The sequence below is a fragment of the Engystomops pustulosus genome, chromosome 9 (genome assembly GCF_040894005.1).
Source record: "Engystomops pustulosus chromosome 9, aEngPut4.maternal, whole genome shotgun sequence".
Taxonomy (NCBI): domain Eukaryota; kingdom Metazoa; phylum Chordata; class Amphibia; order Anura; family Leptodactylidae; genus Engystomops; species Engystomops pustulosus.
Genome location: NC_092419.1, coordinates 91423074 through 91437366, shown reverse-complemented (window position 1 = coordinate 91437366; position 14293 = coordinate 91423074). Strand labels below are relative to the sequence as shown.

The 14293-nt window shown below is 37.6% G+C and overlaps 1 protein-coding gene across 4 annotated transcripts in view; it reads right to left on the bottom strand.

Annotated features, from left to right (window-relative positions):
* Window positions 1–2665: 2665 nt before the first annotated feature.
* The window catches only part of LHX2 (LIM homeobox 2), a 34783-nt gene continuing 23155 nt past the window's right edge, over window positions 2666–14293 (bottom strand). For all 4 annotated transcript variants that reach the window (XM_072123420.1, XM_072123418.1, XM_072123419.1 and 1 more), the window contains exons 4-5: window positions 6174–6379; window positions 2666–5311 (exon numbers count right to left, since the gene is read on the bottom strand). In XM_072123420.1, coding sequence (XP_071979521.1) covers window positions 5024–5311; window positions 6174–6379 — 494 coding nt within the window. In that variant the 3' untranslated portion in view covers window positions 2666–5023. The remainder of the gene's footprint in view (window positions 5312–6173; window positions 6380–14293) is intronic.

Sequence of the window (14293 nt, the reverse complement as noted above, 5' to 3'; positions counted from 1 at the left end):
AGCCCCCTGTAGTATGTAGGCAGCCCCCTTTTGTATATAGCCAGCCAGCCAACTTACATAATCACCTACCGGCGTCCCCGATGCCCGGGTGCGGCTCTCCGATGCTCTGTGCAGGTCCTGCGGCTGTCATCTGTGTGCACTAACAATCGGCAAAGACGCATCCATGCACTTTGCCCCCCGGCGCACACTATGATGTCATCAGCGGTGACACCGCCACATCATAGTGTGCGCTGGCCGGCAGACCGCATGGCTGCACTTCTCCCGGCTAATAGAGCATAGAGAAGACAGAAGAGGAGCTATGGGGACCGGAGCATCAGGAAGCCTGGCAAGCATCGGGGGTGCCAGAAGTTGAGTATGCCAGTTCATTTTTTTTATTGACCCGTGTATAAGCTGAGGTGGGGGTTTTCAGCACATTTTTGTGCTGAAAACCTCAGCTTATACACAAGTATATACTGTAACAATTTTGACCAATGGGGATTTCTGATATAAATGATCAAGTTTATTCAATTATGAGTAGTGGCTAGGATATACAAGATTATTCCAGAAAATAAAATCAAAATGAAAGATCTGAATACCCCAGCAAATAATGGATCATCGGTCTATCTTGTAGGTGTTGCCCAAGACATGGACACCATCTGGAAGGCCGCCATATTGGATCAACAGCTTGTTTTTCAAAAGGGAAAGTTGTAATGCATGATATAAAAAAGACCAATATTGCCTCAGAAATCGAATGCCACAATCTGATTTTTAATATATCAGTCGTGGTTTCAAAGTTATCAGCACAAGTAAGTTGAAGCAAACAAAATGCACAACTATTTAATGTGTTGTCCATGGTGCTGAACACAGAGCTGTCAAGAACCCTCATGAAGGGGAAGATTTATCATCAAGTTTCTGAGGCAAAACTGTTCTAGTTGCCCATGGAAACCAATCAGAGCTCAGCTTTAATGTTATAAACAGCTATGGGAAAATAAAAGCTGAGCTTTGATTGGTTGTCAAGGGCAACTAGAACAGTCATGCTGTAAGAGACTTATGATAAATCTCCCCCAAAGAATCTATGGAGAATGTCTGTAGTGATAACTTTATTACCACAGGAGATATCAAAGAAAATCTGATTTCTGAAATTGATAACAGATTTCTGAGAAAATTCTGGTCTTTTCATGACCAACTTTACAGCTGAAAAACATGCCCCTCAAATAATCCAATTTGGCGGCTCTTAAGATGCTGGCCATGGTTGGGTCAGGGTCTAAAAGATACAATTAGTTGCTGGGGTATTCCTTTGCACTTTAGTTTCTGATTAAAAATGGTGTTCTACTCACCCTGTATATAGAGGTCATTGTGCAAGGAGAGGGAGGAGATAAGGAATGACATCATGTATTGTCAGTAGTAATGTAATGGTGGGTCAGTGTTATCTATATAGAGGTCATTGTACAGGGAGGGGGAGGAGATAAGCTGTGACATTATCTATTGTCAGTAGTGATGTAATGATGGGTCAGTGTTATCTATATAGAGGTCATTGTACAGGGGGAGGAGATAAGCTGTGACATCATCTATTGTCAGTAGTGATGTAATGATGGGTCAGTGTTATCTATATAGAGGTCATTGTACACGGAGGGGGAGGAGATAAGCTGTGACATCATCTATTGTCAGTAGTGATGTAATGATGGGTCAGTGTTATCTATATAGAGGTCATTGTACAGGTAGGGGGAGGAGATAAGCTGTGACATCATCTATTGTCAGTAGGGATGTAACAGGGAGGGGGAGAAGGTAAGCTGTGACATCATCTATTGTCAGTAGTGATGTAATGATGGGTCAGTGTTATCTATATAGAGGTCACTGTACAGGGAGGGGGAGGAGATAAGCTGTGACATCATCTATAGTCAGTAGTGATGTAATGATGGATCAGTGTTATCTATATAGATGTCATTGGAAAGGGAGATGGAGGAAATAAGCAGAGACATCATCTATTGTCAGTAGTGATGTAATGATGGGTCAGTGTTATCTATATAGAGGTCATTGTACAGGGAGGGGGAGGAGACACGCTGTGACATCATCTATTGTCAGTAGAGATGCAATAATGGGTCAATGTTTGTAATGTAATGACTCATTGTCATTGTATTCCTAGGACCATGCTAGAACCTAGAGTTATACTCTTTCATTCAGGCCCTGCATAATTAGCTTTGGCTGGAGTGTTTCATTAATTTAGGCTTATGCTGGATGATAAATTTGGTTTATCTTCAGATACTTTGATTTAATTTTGTGCTACACTTTTCTTGATTCATTTTAATCCTCATCCTTTTCCCATTACCCTTTGCCCCGTCCCTTGTAGGCATAATTCAATCTACTGTGACTGGAGTGTTCCTTTAAATTGATGTATTTCTACCATATTGGACAAAATTAGTAAATCTACCCCATTATCTAAGAAAGAATGACCACATAACATCTGGCCTGCACCCAGAGGTTTTATTTGAAGCTGATGATCTTGAAACCCCCCAACTATAATATATTATTTTATACACCTTATGGTCCCCCCTAAGACTTCCGGGCCGGGTTGAACCCTCTGAAGCTATGTCCATATCTGCACCAAACAAATTTAAAGAGCGATTGTTTGAGCCTTGTAAAGTAATGTAAAATAAAGATGGATAAAATAATAGTAAATCCACTTGAATGAATTATGTCACGGACAAAATTTATTCTTCATATCAAGAACACTAACGTTTCTGTATTAAACAAGAACAAAAAGGCATACGTTCATTCTATCTTAAAAATTACGCATTGCTGAGGTAAAGTTATCCATCCAAAAGATGCAACAACATCTCAGAATTGTTCTGACCTTATCCAACATTACAAAGAGGGGGAAATTTCACAATATTCTAAAGCAGCTGTACTGTAGTCTTGGCTCGCGTTGCTGTTGGTCTGTAGCCCCCACCATTTTTATTGAACCACTTGCCAATCAGGTGGTAAACAATTTTAATGGAGACGATAGATCAACATTGTGAAGGAAAGCCAAATCCGAGTACCTCTGTGCTAAGAAATGGAATGGGCCCAAAACAAAATAAATGAAGCAGCTTTTGTTTATTAGTATATTTTTTTTCCTGCTTTATACCTTTTTTTTTTTTAGAGACCAAACAAAACTTTACAAAAAAATTACACACGGGTCATCAATTTTTTACAAGGTTGGTTTGAATTGGCTTTATCAATATTATTAATGAACACTAACTATGAGTTTAGTCATAAAGGGCATCATTTCTAAATACTTCTGGAGACTCTCAGAGTCGGAGTTGGCCTGTAACATATTCCAAAGTGTTTCAGGCGGGTGGCACTGAATGGGATATGTTTTTTCTTTGTGTGAGGAGTGGTATTGTGTGCCTTTCTTAATTTCCTCATCTGCATTCAAGGAAGCTACATGGGTTTTTTTTGTAGACATCTATACTGAGTTTGTTGGAAGCTGGTGTAGTAAATTTACAGTAAGTAAAAGTGCTGTAAAATGACCAAGTGCAATTTTCTGCATTACATAGCTTGCAAAACATGTCAGACAGGTGTACTCAAAAATACAATAACATTTTATGTTCTGGTTTAGCCCATTATGTTACTCAATGAGAGTTGTAGACAATATGATGTATATATAACTAAAGTATGGTTTCCTAATCAAGGCCTCATGGGGGGATCACTAGGAAAATTCTTACGGTGCCCATACACCTTCAATAGCTGCCAACAGCTATTTCTTATGTTTCTCGCATAAACATGTTTGGTGGTCTGAATGGGGAGGTGTTGTGAATGGGGAGAATGGATAAAAGTCACTGCCTGACTTCTCAGGCACCGGCTTAATAATTGGATCGGGTGTTGAATTTTATTGTGTCCGATAATTCTTTCCCCTAGTCATCAACTGACAAGACATTTGGGAGGCTTCCATACACTTCAGATGATCAGTATGCCCTAGGAGGCTGGCCAATATTAAGCTACTAATAAGCATAAAATTAATTAACATTGGTTAAATGGGTTGGTATAGTTGGTTTTGAAATCAACTTTCTTTTATTCAAGTCTCCACATTCCAAACTCTTGAGTAGACGTCTTGAAACTTGAAATGTATGTAAACGCTAATACTGCATAGCCTGGCAGCTAATATTAAGATCACTGGTTGATGGGGAAAGATTTAAGATAATAACTTGGTTTACTCCAATTAAAAACTTTTCACAGTGAAGAATATAGCAAAATAAAGGAACTTCCAACAATGGTGGGCCGATATACTCTCATTGGGCCTTCAAGTATGTTCCTGCTAATTTGTTCTCTTTTGTCAGTGTTCACATGTCTCTCAAACTAGCCAATTGGCTTCTGCAGTAAGCCCGGCATGTTATGTAAGTTAGTTTACAGAACTGGAAGCAGACAGGCTTCAATCTGTTGACTGGGACATCATTAAAAAAGATGTTATGGTATACATTTCACACCTCAAAATTCAAGACCTCAATAAGAACATCTTTCCCTTTGACCAATGTTGCCTCCCGCACAAAAACCTGTCTGGTTGTTGGTAACAGTGCAAACTTTTGTAAGTCACTGACAGAAACCACCACATTATCTATAAATGCTGAAATTGTACACTACTCACTCGATCAAAGTTCTGTCCGAAAATGTTTAAAACAAAGTAACTTTTTTTTAAGGACTAATTGAAAGGTAACAAACTTCTTTAACAATTTTTGTTCTGGTCATAAATATACAGAGAGAAAATGTATGTTGATAAGACAGTATATAAGGCACATAACAGTCTTTGAGAATACAGAAGATTCAGCCAACTTAAATTAATGGTTCTTTCCCTTGTTTAGTCCACAAAACTGTATAGTTACACAAATGTTGTGTTGCAGATACATCTTCCAAGCAATCCTTCAGTTTATCAAAACACCAGTACAATGAACTCTTCTTCAAGACCGTCCACCAAAAATGTAAATCATTCATTGAACAAAGTCTCTATTAAAATACACTTGGAAATCGACTAAAAATATTCTTTTTCTTTAAAGAAACTTTCAAAGAGTCATCAGAAGAGATTTGTGAGTGTTGTCTGTGGAGGGCTTCGAGATTCATGTACGTCCAAGCTGCCAGGCACCGAAGTCAGTACGGAGGTCACAGTTGGCATGGTGGGGTTAGTTAAGTCTGTTAATGTGGTTGGGGTAGTGGAGGGACTCATTGAGGCATTTGAAATTTCAGAGGCTGGTCCTGATGGAGTCCCGGCTTGAAGAGTAGAATCTGATGTTTTGTCCACACCGTTATTTTCTTGCCGCAGAAGGTTTCTTCTGAATTTGGCGCGTGCATTTTGAAACCATACCTAGAAAAAAAGAAAAAAAAGATTTAGATGATTCTTGGCTAAGAATTTTTTTATTTTTTATTTTGTCCAAGTGTATAGAGCAGGATCAATATCATAAAAGTAAGTGTATTTGTACAGCATGCTCTGTTAATTGCATAGAGCACTAGGTTGTCTAAGTTAAAGCGTAGTATGTCAGACAATATAATGTCTAGGGATTTAGAAGTTTAGAGCTACAAGAACACATTGGGGGTCATTTACTAAGGGCCCGATTTGCGTTTTCCCGACGTGTTACCCGAATATTTCCGATTTGCGCTGATTCTCCCTGAATTGCCCCGGGATTTTGGCGCACGCGATCGGATTTCGGCGCATCGGCGCTGGTATGCATGCAACGGAAATCGGGGGCGTGGCCGAACGAAAACCCGACGGATTCAGAAAAACCGCCGCATTTAAAACAAAAAATCTGTCACGGAGCTTGCACTTACCTTCACTCAGCCCGAGCCGGTGAACTCCAGTGCGTTCCGATGCTTTTCAGCGCAGCGCGTCCTGGTGGACGGCGGAGGAACTACCTTAATAAATCCCATCCGGACCCGAATCCAGCGCAGAGAACGCGCCGCTGGATCGCGAATGGACCGGGTAAGTAAATCTGCCCCATTGTACCAGTATTAGTACTCATTAGACTCATTCATGATATCATCCAATATCCATATGTAGTCAACAGTGTTTTGGCCCATATGTTGGTGCTACTTACTTTCATTATGATACACATAAGATGATTCAAAATTTTAAATTCAACATTTGTTATATATATTTTTAAATGTTTTAACTGTATAGTTTTTGTACATTAATTATTTATACTGGTATTGTATACATATCTTATATATACCTGTAAAACTCTTTTGGTTAAGCCTGTCTTCTGTGCTAGTTGCTTTAAGTCCTTGGCATCTGGATTGTGGTTAATAGCAAAGTAAGATTTCATTGTCCGCAGCTGATGGTGTTTGAAAGAGGTCCTCATGCGTTTGGTTTTCTGGTTAGGGGTGTACTGTTGGTCTCTGTCCATGTGGTCTCCATCATTTTCATTGCAGCTTAGAGCTAGCAAGAAAAAAGAGAGGGGATGTTATTAACTGCAGTGATCAAACAATATTCTAGTTCTCTTACAATGGATTTTACCACTAATGTGAACAAAGTCAACTGGAATTGTAAATAAAATGTCTGAGAAAAAAAAAACTTGGAAAAATTTTGGTTGGCTAATTATCTGTATACGCTTGACTTCACCCACCTGTGACAGATGAGGAATAAGTATCATGTGACCATAGTAATCAAACTAACTACGCCAGTTCACATCCAGGGACTACTAGAAACCACAACAGTGGAAAATCGGGAATAATACAACAACATGGACGTGCGCTTTAAAACACCTTTAGTGGATAATGAAATTCAGAAATAACTAATATAATTTCAACAGTTTTTAGTTCTACCGGCTTACCGGACAGGCACGATCTCAGGCTGTGGAAGGCCAAAATGGATTAAAATTATAAAAACCTACAAAAATTTAAACTACCCAAAAACATGACCTTAAAATGTTGTCCCAACTTTTGGACCTCTACTGCTGCCAGAGTTTGGAATGACACCAAAAAAGCCTTCATTTCCACTAAATCTACAACATATTGTATTTATTGACCTACTGTATTTTTATTTTTTCGGATGAATTTTTGACCCTCCCCCAGCCAAACATATTAACACCACATGCGATATATGTAAACTTTGCTAATGACTTTTTATTGACATTGTTTACAATAATTATCATTTCACTAATTATAAAATTCAGCAAATTATTAAATACTAATAAGTTATCCAACTTTTAGATGATCCAATGTGCACATGAGTCATGTAAGATCTAGATAATTTAGAAAACTATATACAACGCGTCTGCAATTCATTTTGACATGCTTAAAATTTCTACTTAGATATATAGAACCCGAGCCTTTTTGTACTCTGGGTGAATAAAGTACCCACATATTTTTCTATTGATCTTTTGGTGTGCTGCCATTTTTTTGTTCTATTTATTGATGGATTGATCAAGTCCATAATGGTGTGCACCCGCCGTGGTTGCTTGTGCTGTTGGATACTTTTTGATACGTACTTAGATATATAGATATATGGACCATACACACAAAGGAGAATACAAAAAAGATAGATAGATAGATAGATAGATAGATAGATAGATACAATGGGAAAATACAAGCAGCGCTCAAGACGTCTTGAGTAGGTGGGTGCAGGCAACACAGGACTGGGCCTAGAGTCCTCCAGATAGAGATTTGAAGAAAACGTGCAGCACTCCGTTTGTGATGAAAAAAATAAATGTGGTTCTTTTATTCCATCACATATTACAATAGCGACGTTTCGGCTCAAGAGAGCCTTTTTCAAGCTGAAAAAGGCTCTCTTGAGCCGAAACGTCGCTATTGTAATATGTGATGGAATAAAAGAACCACATTTATTTTTTTCACCACAAACGGAGTGCTGCACGTTTTCTTCAAATCTCTAGATAGATAGATATGAGATATATAGATAGACAGGCAGATAAATAGATAGATGGTAGAGTGATAGATAATTAGATTGATTGATAGATATATGATTAGATTGATAGATAAATATAAAAACAGACAGATAGATAGATAGATAGATAGATAGATAGATGATAGATAAATAGATTGATTGATAGATAATTAGATTTATAGATAAATATATAGACAGATAGATAGATATGAGATAGATAGATATGAGATAGATAGATAAATATGAGATGGATAGGTCAGGGGGTGGATAGATAGATCATAGAATGTAAAGATGAAATTAATAGCTGTTAGATAGTTAGATAGAAGTTATAGCTAAAAAGATGGACCATAGAATAGATTGATAAAACTAGATGATCTATAGATGCACAATTTGATAAACAATAAATATCATATAACTCATAGACATAGATGCATAGCTAGTGTAGATTAAAATACTCAATATATATAATGTATTGGTGAAAATACATTAGATTAATTGTAATTCATAGATGAATGGATAAAAATAGATGATAATGGGTGATATATGATAGATAGATAGATAGATAGATAGATAGATAGATATGAGATAGATAGACAGATAGATATTAGATATATAGATATATAGCAGATAGAAACAGAATATATAGATGAAAATAAATGGCTGATAGAATCTATAGATAAAAATAAATAGATATGAGAAAGATGATAAAATATATAGATACAGATAGATTGATAACTGGCTGACAGAATGTATGGATATATATAGATTATATTATGTTATGAAGCCACTGTAAAACAAAGAGTAAATGGCTTTTATTGTTTCTAGTACTACATGGATAGGTTTGCTTCTGTAGTATCATTGCAAATTTGTAGCCTGGTATCTAGGACGCTGGACTCGTAAGATCTGTACATCATTATCATTTCTTGGAGCAACGAATCTCATTGTTTTTTGAATTATGCAAAAGAAATGGGGCAACGTCATTACTGCAGAGGTAACACCAACAGAGACTGGGAACACTGCATACTTGAGAAGGAGCGGTTTCACATTGTAAAAAGATCCTATAGTGTGATATGTAAATGCTCCTGGCATAGCTCTCCAGCATAATGCAGAATAATCTGCTAATTCTGTATGCCAGTGCCAAAAGCGTTTTATGTTAGTTAGGACCAACATGCCAAATCAGAAAAGTGATGTGGCATTTACTATGTGTAAATGCATACATAGATTAAAGTCAAAATCGATGCGGCGCGTTAGTAAGATTACAGGGTGTACATTATTGCTATACATCCTACATAACTGTTTCTTAACAAAAGAAAGGGAATTGTGGGAAAAAATATCAGTTGCAATGTAGCCCATTTAAGGGAAAGCTATAGGAGTAAAAGATGTATATAAAAGGTACAGATGTAGTAGAGCTGGAATTGTATTTGCTTCTTCAAATCAACATAATAATATTACAAAGCGTATTATCCAATGGCAAACTCAACTCTGCTTCACTAGCATAGTCAAGCTGAAAAAGAGGTCCGGAGATCATGAGGCGATAACCATCAAATCAGGTAAGACCTGGCTTTGTGCCATTGCACCCAATCTGAGTTTGGTATTGGAAAATTACAGCTCAAATCTTGCTAAGTTGCTAAGAACAACAAAGACAGATTTGCTGTTTAATAGAACTGATTAAAGCACAGATGTCATTAACAATATTAAGGCACTTAGGTTGCACCCCAAAACTGCACCGAACATGCACAGAAGAGAATGCCTAATTAAGGGTAGGATTTGCATAATCCAACTGCTTTCCCAGGACTCTTATTTGAAATTCGGGGCCATCATTAAGAGTTCAATTTTCTATGGGGCACATTTATCATATGCTGCCGCTAAGTCCCCCAGTGTATGATGGAATCCCACCCCAGACCTGGCCTCCTGATAAATCCCTATATCCCTATACCAGATCCGGCCTGCTTTGAAACTGCACCAAAGCCTGTGTCTGAATGGGCGCAGACTTGTGCTCAATGAGTTATGGACAACCTATAGCTTCTGTGCAGCCCACCACACCCCCTTCACAGGACTCCACACCCACTTGGCATAATGGGGAAGTAGGCAGGGGTGTAACTTGAGGGGGTGTCGAGGGTGCGGTTGCAACCGGGCCCAAGAGGCTTTGGGGGCCCATAATGTGTCACTTTCCCATATGAGAAGACTAGTACTATAAACCATACGTTATAGTCGGGGGCCTGGCACAGACTTCACACCAGGGTCCATCAGCTCCAAGTTACCCCACTGGAAATAGGCACAATTCCTGGCAGTGCACCAGGAAATCACCCTTATTTCAGGGCTTGGCCAGTTTTCAGTTATACAAGCCCTGATAAATGGGCCCCTATATACCTATGCTAAAGGTCAATTAGGAATACCAAGTGGAATATCCATGAAATAAACCAATCAGTTCCTAACATTCATTCTTTTCAAAACTTTTAAAATAATCAGATTGTTTGCTAAGGGAATTTGCTCCATTTTTATCTGCGCAAGTTTTTATATACAGCTGCCTTGAAATGAGTAAATTATCCAAAATTTGTTTTGAAGAAGCTTTGTTGAAATTTTTAAAAGATTCAGTCGGGGTCCATGTTGTCCTGGAAATAGGTATGTAACCCCCTCTAGTCCTCTAAAACATCCCTAAATGGAATCTACCATCAAATACAATCATGATAAACCTGGGACACTTAGTCATAGATCCAGGCACCGGGACTGTGGTAATCTTCTTATATTTTTTATCCATGACCCCTCCTTCTTTCTAATATAAACTTTTAAATTTTTTATACTAATTATATATATATATATATATATATATATATATATATATATATATATATATATATATATATAGATTGCCCCTGTGCTCTGGCTTCACAAGCTGTTGTTACACTGCAGCAGCACATCTCAGTCTCACCATCCCCTCTGTACTTCTTTCTGGCTCATTAGCATAGTTTTCAAAGTTGAAGGAAGGGGGCAATGGATAATAAAATATAAGCATATTACTACAGTCACAGAGCCTGGAGCTAAGTAAGTGTCCCTAGTTTATCATGATGGATTTTGATGGTAAATTTTAGCTCTTGGATGATCTGACCCAAGCTCTTCTTACTTTTGTCACCAATCAGCCAAACATATGCAAAATTATCATACCCACTGGTCTTAAAACTAGTCGTAATGTCAAATCAAACTAAAACGTTGATAGTTATTTGAGTTTTGTCTCACATTACAATATTAAAATACAATTTTTGATTAAAAAGTTGTATGAAAATCGAAAAAGGGGCTATTTTTGTCGAAAAACATCTCTCCTTATCTATAGACTGTGTGTGATAGCCTCGTAACTAGTATTATCTAAATACAGTTTTTTGACGATTACAAAATTTGTCTAATTTCTAAAACTAAAAAAAAACATTTAAACATACGACCTATAAGGGACCTCTGGGTTAAAAAAGAAAGGGTCAACAATTAAGGAAAACTAAATAGGGAAAAACAGTACAACTAATCCAAAAGGGTACTTTAATACTTTAGATAAGTGTTCATACATGTCTCTTGGTACACAGTAGTTACAAAGAGCAGCTCTTGTCCTATCCAGCATTATTAAATTGTGTAATGCTTCATTTCCCCTGTGGAGGCACTGCAGGAAAACCTCACACTTGCTGCCAGGTCTTCTTACAGATCACAGCTGATCACTGGAGGTTGAAATAGACTTTTTGGCTATGGGACTCCTATAACATGTTGGAAAAATGTAATAATTATAGATAGAAGATAAGAAAGAAGTAAAGAAAGAAGACAGATGATGCTGATTAGTAATAATTTTTAGAAGCATGGTTGGTAGGGTATTCCTTGCTAAAGAGTAAACCACCAGGAGTTGGAAGGTATGCCATTTGATAGGCTGCCAGATAGTTTAGCAGCTGGCAATTGTCCATGGAAGTCTGTACTTAACTCATTAACCGCTGAACAATATCTCATCACTTCACATTCCACAGAGCACAAGAAAACAAGTAGCTTTATCCACCGTACAGCACATAAGCTTCTAGCCGCTATTCTCAATCACAGATGATCTTCCAGGAGGCTCCTATTACTAATGTTACCTCCGGAATTTTCTTTGTGGTCATACACAAACACTTTTAAAAAAAAAAAGCTTTTTGACAAAAACATTTTGACCGACCAATATTCCATTTTATTATTATTATTTTTTATTATATTATTATTTTTATAAAGAGGCTTAGAACACAGAGCCTAAAAAAATGATGTGAAAAGCAAGGTATATGTGGTTACAAAACTGGTTTCAATTTTCAGCAATTCTTTGGCCTGGCTTGGAAAAAAAAAATCAATTGCTTTTGAAAACGAAGCGAGCTTTAGCCGCAGCCAAAACTAACTGACTTGTCTCCAAAGGACAGCAAAACTTGTTATTGTAATAGTGACACATGAAATCTGTTGATTGCTTGCAAAGTACTCTGGCACAGGCCTACGCCAAATCATTTCATTTCGCAATGCAGAGAGAGGGGTGTTCACTCCCAAACTATTCTGTGGAATAAACTCCAAGGAATCTGCTGCTTTAACTAATGATTTTGTTATATCAGATAGAGCAGAGAGTGGTCGATAAGTGCTACCTCCACACAGATATGTTACATCTTAGTCATGCAGATGGAAGATCCTACATATTGAATTCTTAGATATTGAGCGGCATAACTGGAACCTCAAATCAAAAGGACCTCAACATATATACAATCATATATTGGGCCCTTAGACCGAACTAGGGTTGCCATTTGGCCTATTTTTAACCATAAGGACAGATGAGACTAAGGGCCACATTTATAATAATAATAACAATAATTCTTTATTTATATAGCGCACACAGATTAAGCAGCGCTACACAGAATTTTGCCAAATTGGTCCCTGTCCTCATGGGGCTCACAATCTAATCAACCTACCAGTATGTTTTGGAGTGTGAGAGGAAACCAGAGGACCCGGAGGAAACCCACGCAGACAATAGGTCAAGTTAATGAATAATTTTATTATTAAAAAACCTCTTCTAACCACAGCCGTTTCCAGAGACCCCTATATGATTGCTAATATTTTTTAGCTCCACCCCCTGCTACAGAAGATTCCAGAACCTCTATGGCGCCACATATCATGGATAATATTTTTTAGCCACACCCCTGCTTCAGACAGTATTTTTGAATGTCAAAAATGGCAACCCTAATTCAAATATATAATTTGAGTATTGCCATACCCATATATAAATATATATAGTAGTTTAATCGGGAATAGACACTTCAATGATCATAATCCAGAAAGCAGGTCAATCCGGCTCTTTATAAGGTACAGTAGGCCTTAAACATGACATAGGGGTAGCACAAAGGAGCACATTTATCATTTGATGGTGCTAACTGCTCAAGCGTATGATGTTTCCCCCTGGCTTCCGGCTCTGGCCTCCTGAAAGATTTGGGTGGTCAGCTGTGCTGTGTCGGCATGGCAGTTCTACGTCAGACACACCCTTCTTCTTGCACCTCCATGCTCATTTGGCGTGGAGGTGACGTAAGTGGGAAAATAGGGCACACGGCCAGGAATTGCATTTATTTCAGAGCTTGTACACCAGATTTCAGGCATACAAGCCCTCATGAATTTCGCACATAGGGCAAAGGGAAATGCACTAAATGTATTAAAAGATACATACAAGATCATTCTTGGCCGCAATCATCCTAGATAACTCCACCCCCATTTTTCATTGCTTTTGAAAATAAAAGCTGCAACTTATAATAAAAATATTGAATATTTCATTTTGTTTTTCTATTGTATAAAAATAGCAAAAATACAACGACAACTTCACCTCGTAATCCTTTTCTATTCACTATAACAAAAATATGGAAGAAAAACAGAAATGAATTACAATAACTGTAATCTTAAGCATTTGTCATATTAGGAAATACCAATGTAGAGTAATAGTAAATCTGCTCCAAAGATGACATAACAAACAAAGTTCTTCTCCTTGGCTTAGGAATCCATTGAAAGTACAGAAAATAACCCAAAGTTCAAGAATGTATTTTACATTAGAACTGCTCAAGAATATGGGGCCCAGGGATATAGAAATAGCAAAGAGTTAAGATTCCTTTCCTCCCTATTTAGATATTTGGTTGGGAATTACTCTACAGAAAGAATAAGTCCAGCACTTGTAATACAATGAAGCACATTGTGCAGCAGACTGGGTTTATCCCTCTTGTCTGAGTGTGTTGAATCTCTTGAAGAACTGCAATAGGGTAAATCTCTTTGGGAAACGAGCTAGAATTTCTATGACAAACCATCAGGGTTGCAAAGGTAGTGGAGTTGAGTTTGTCACTTCAATATATTAACCTCCAGCCCTATTGAAAACCATTGATAACCCACCAGGACATTGTGATAATACATATGGTAACACACTAAATAAGCATTATGTTTACT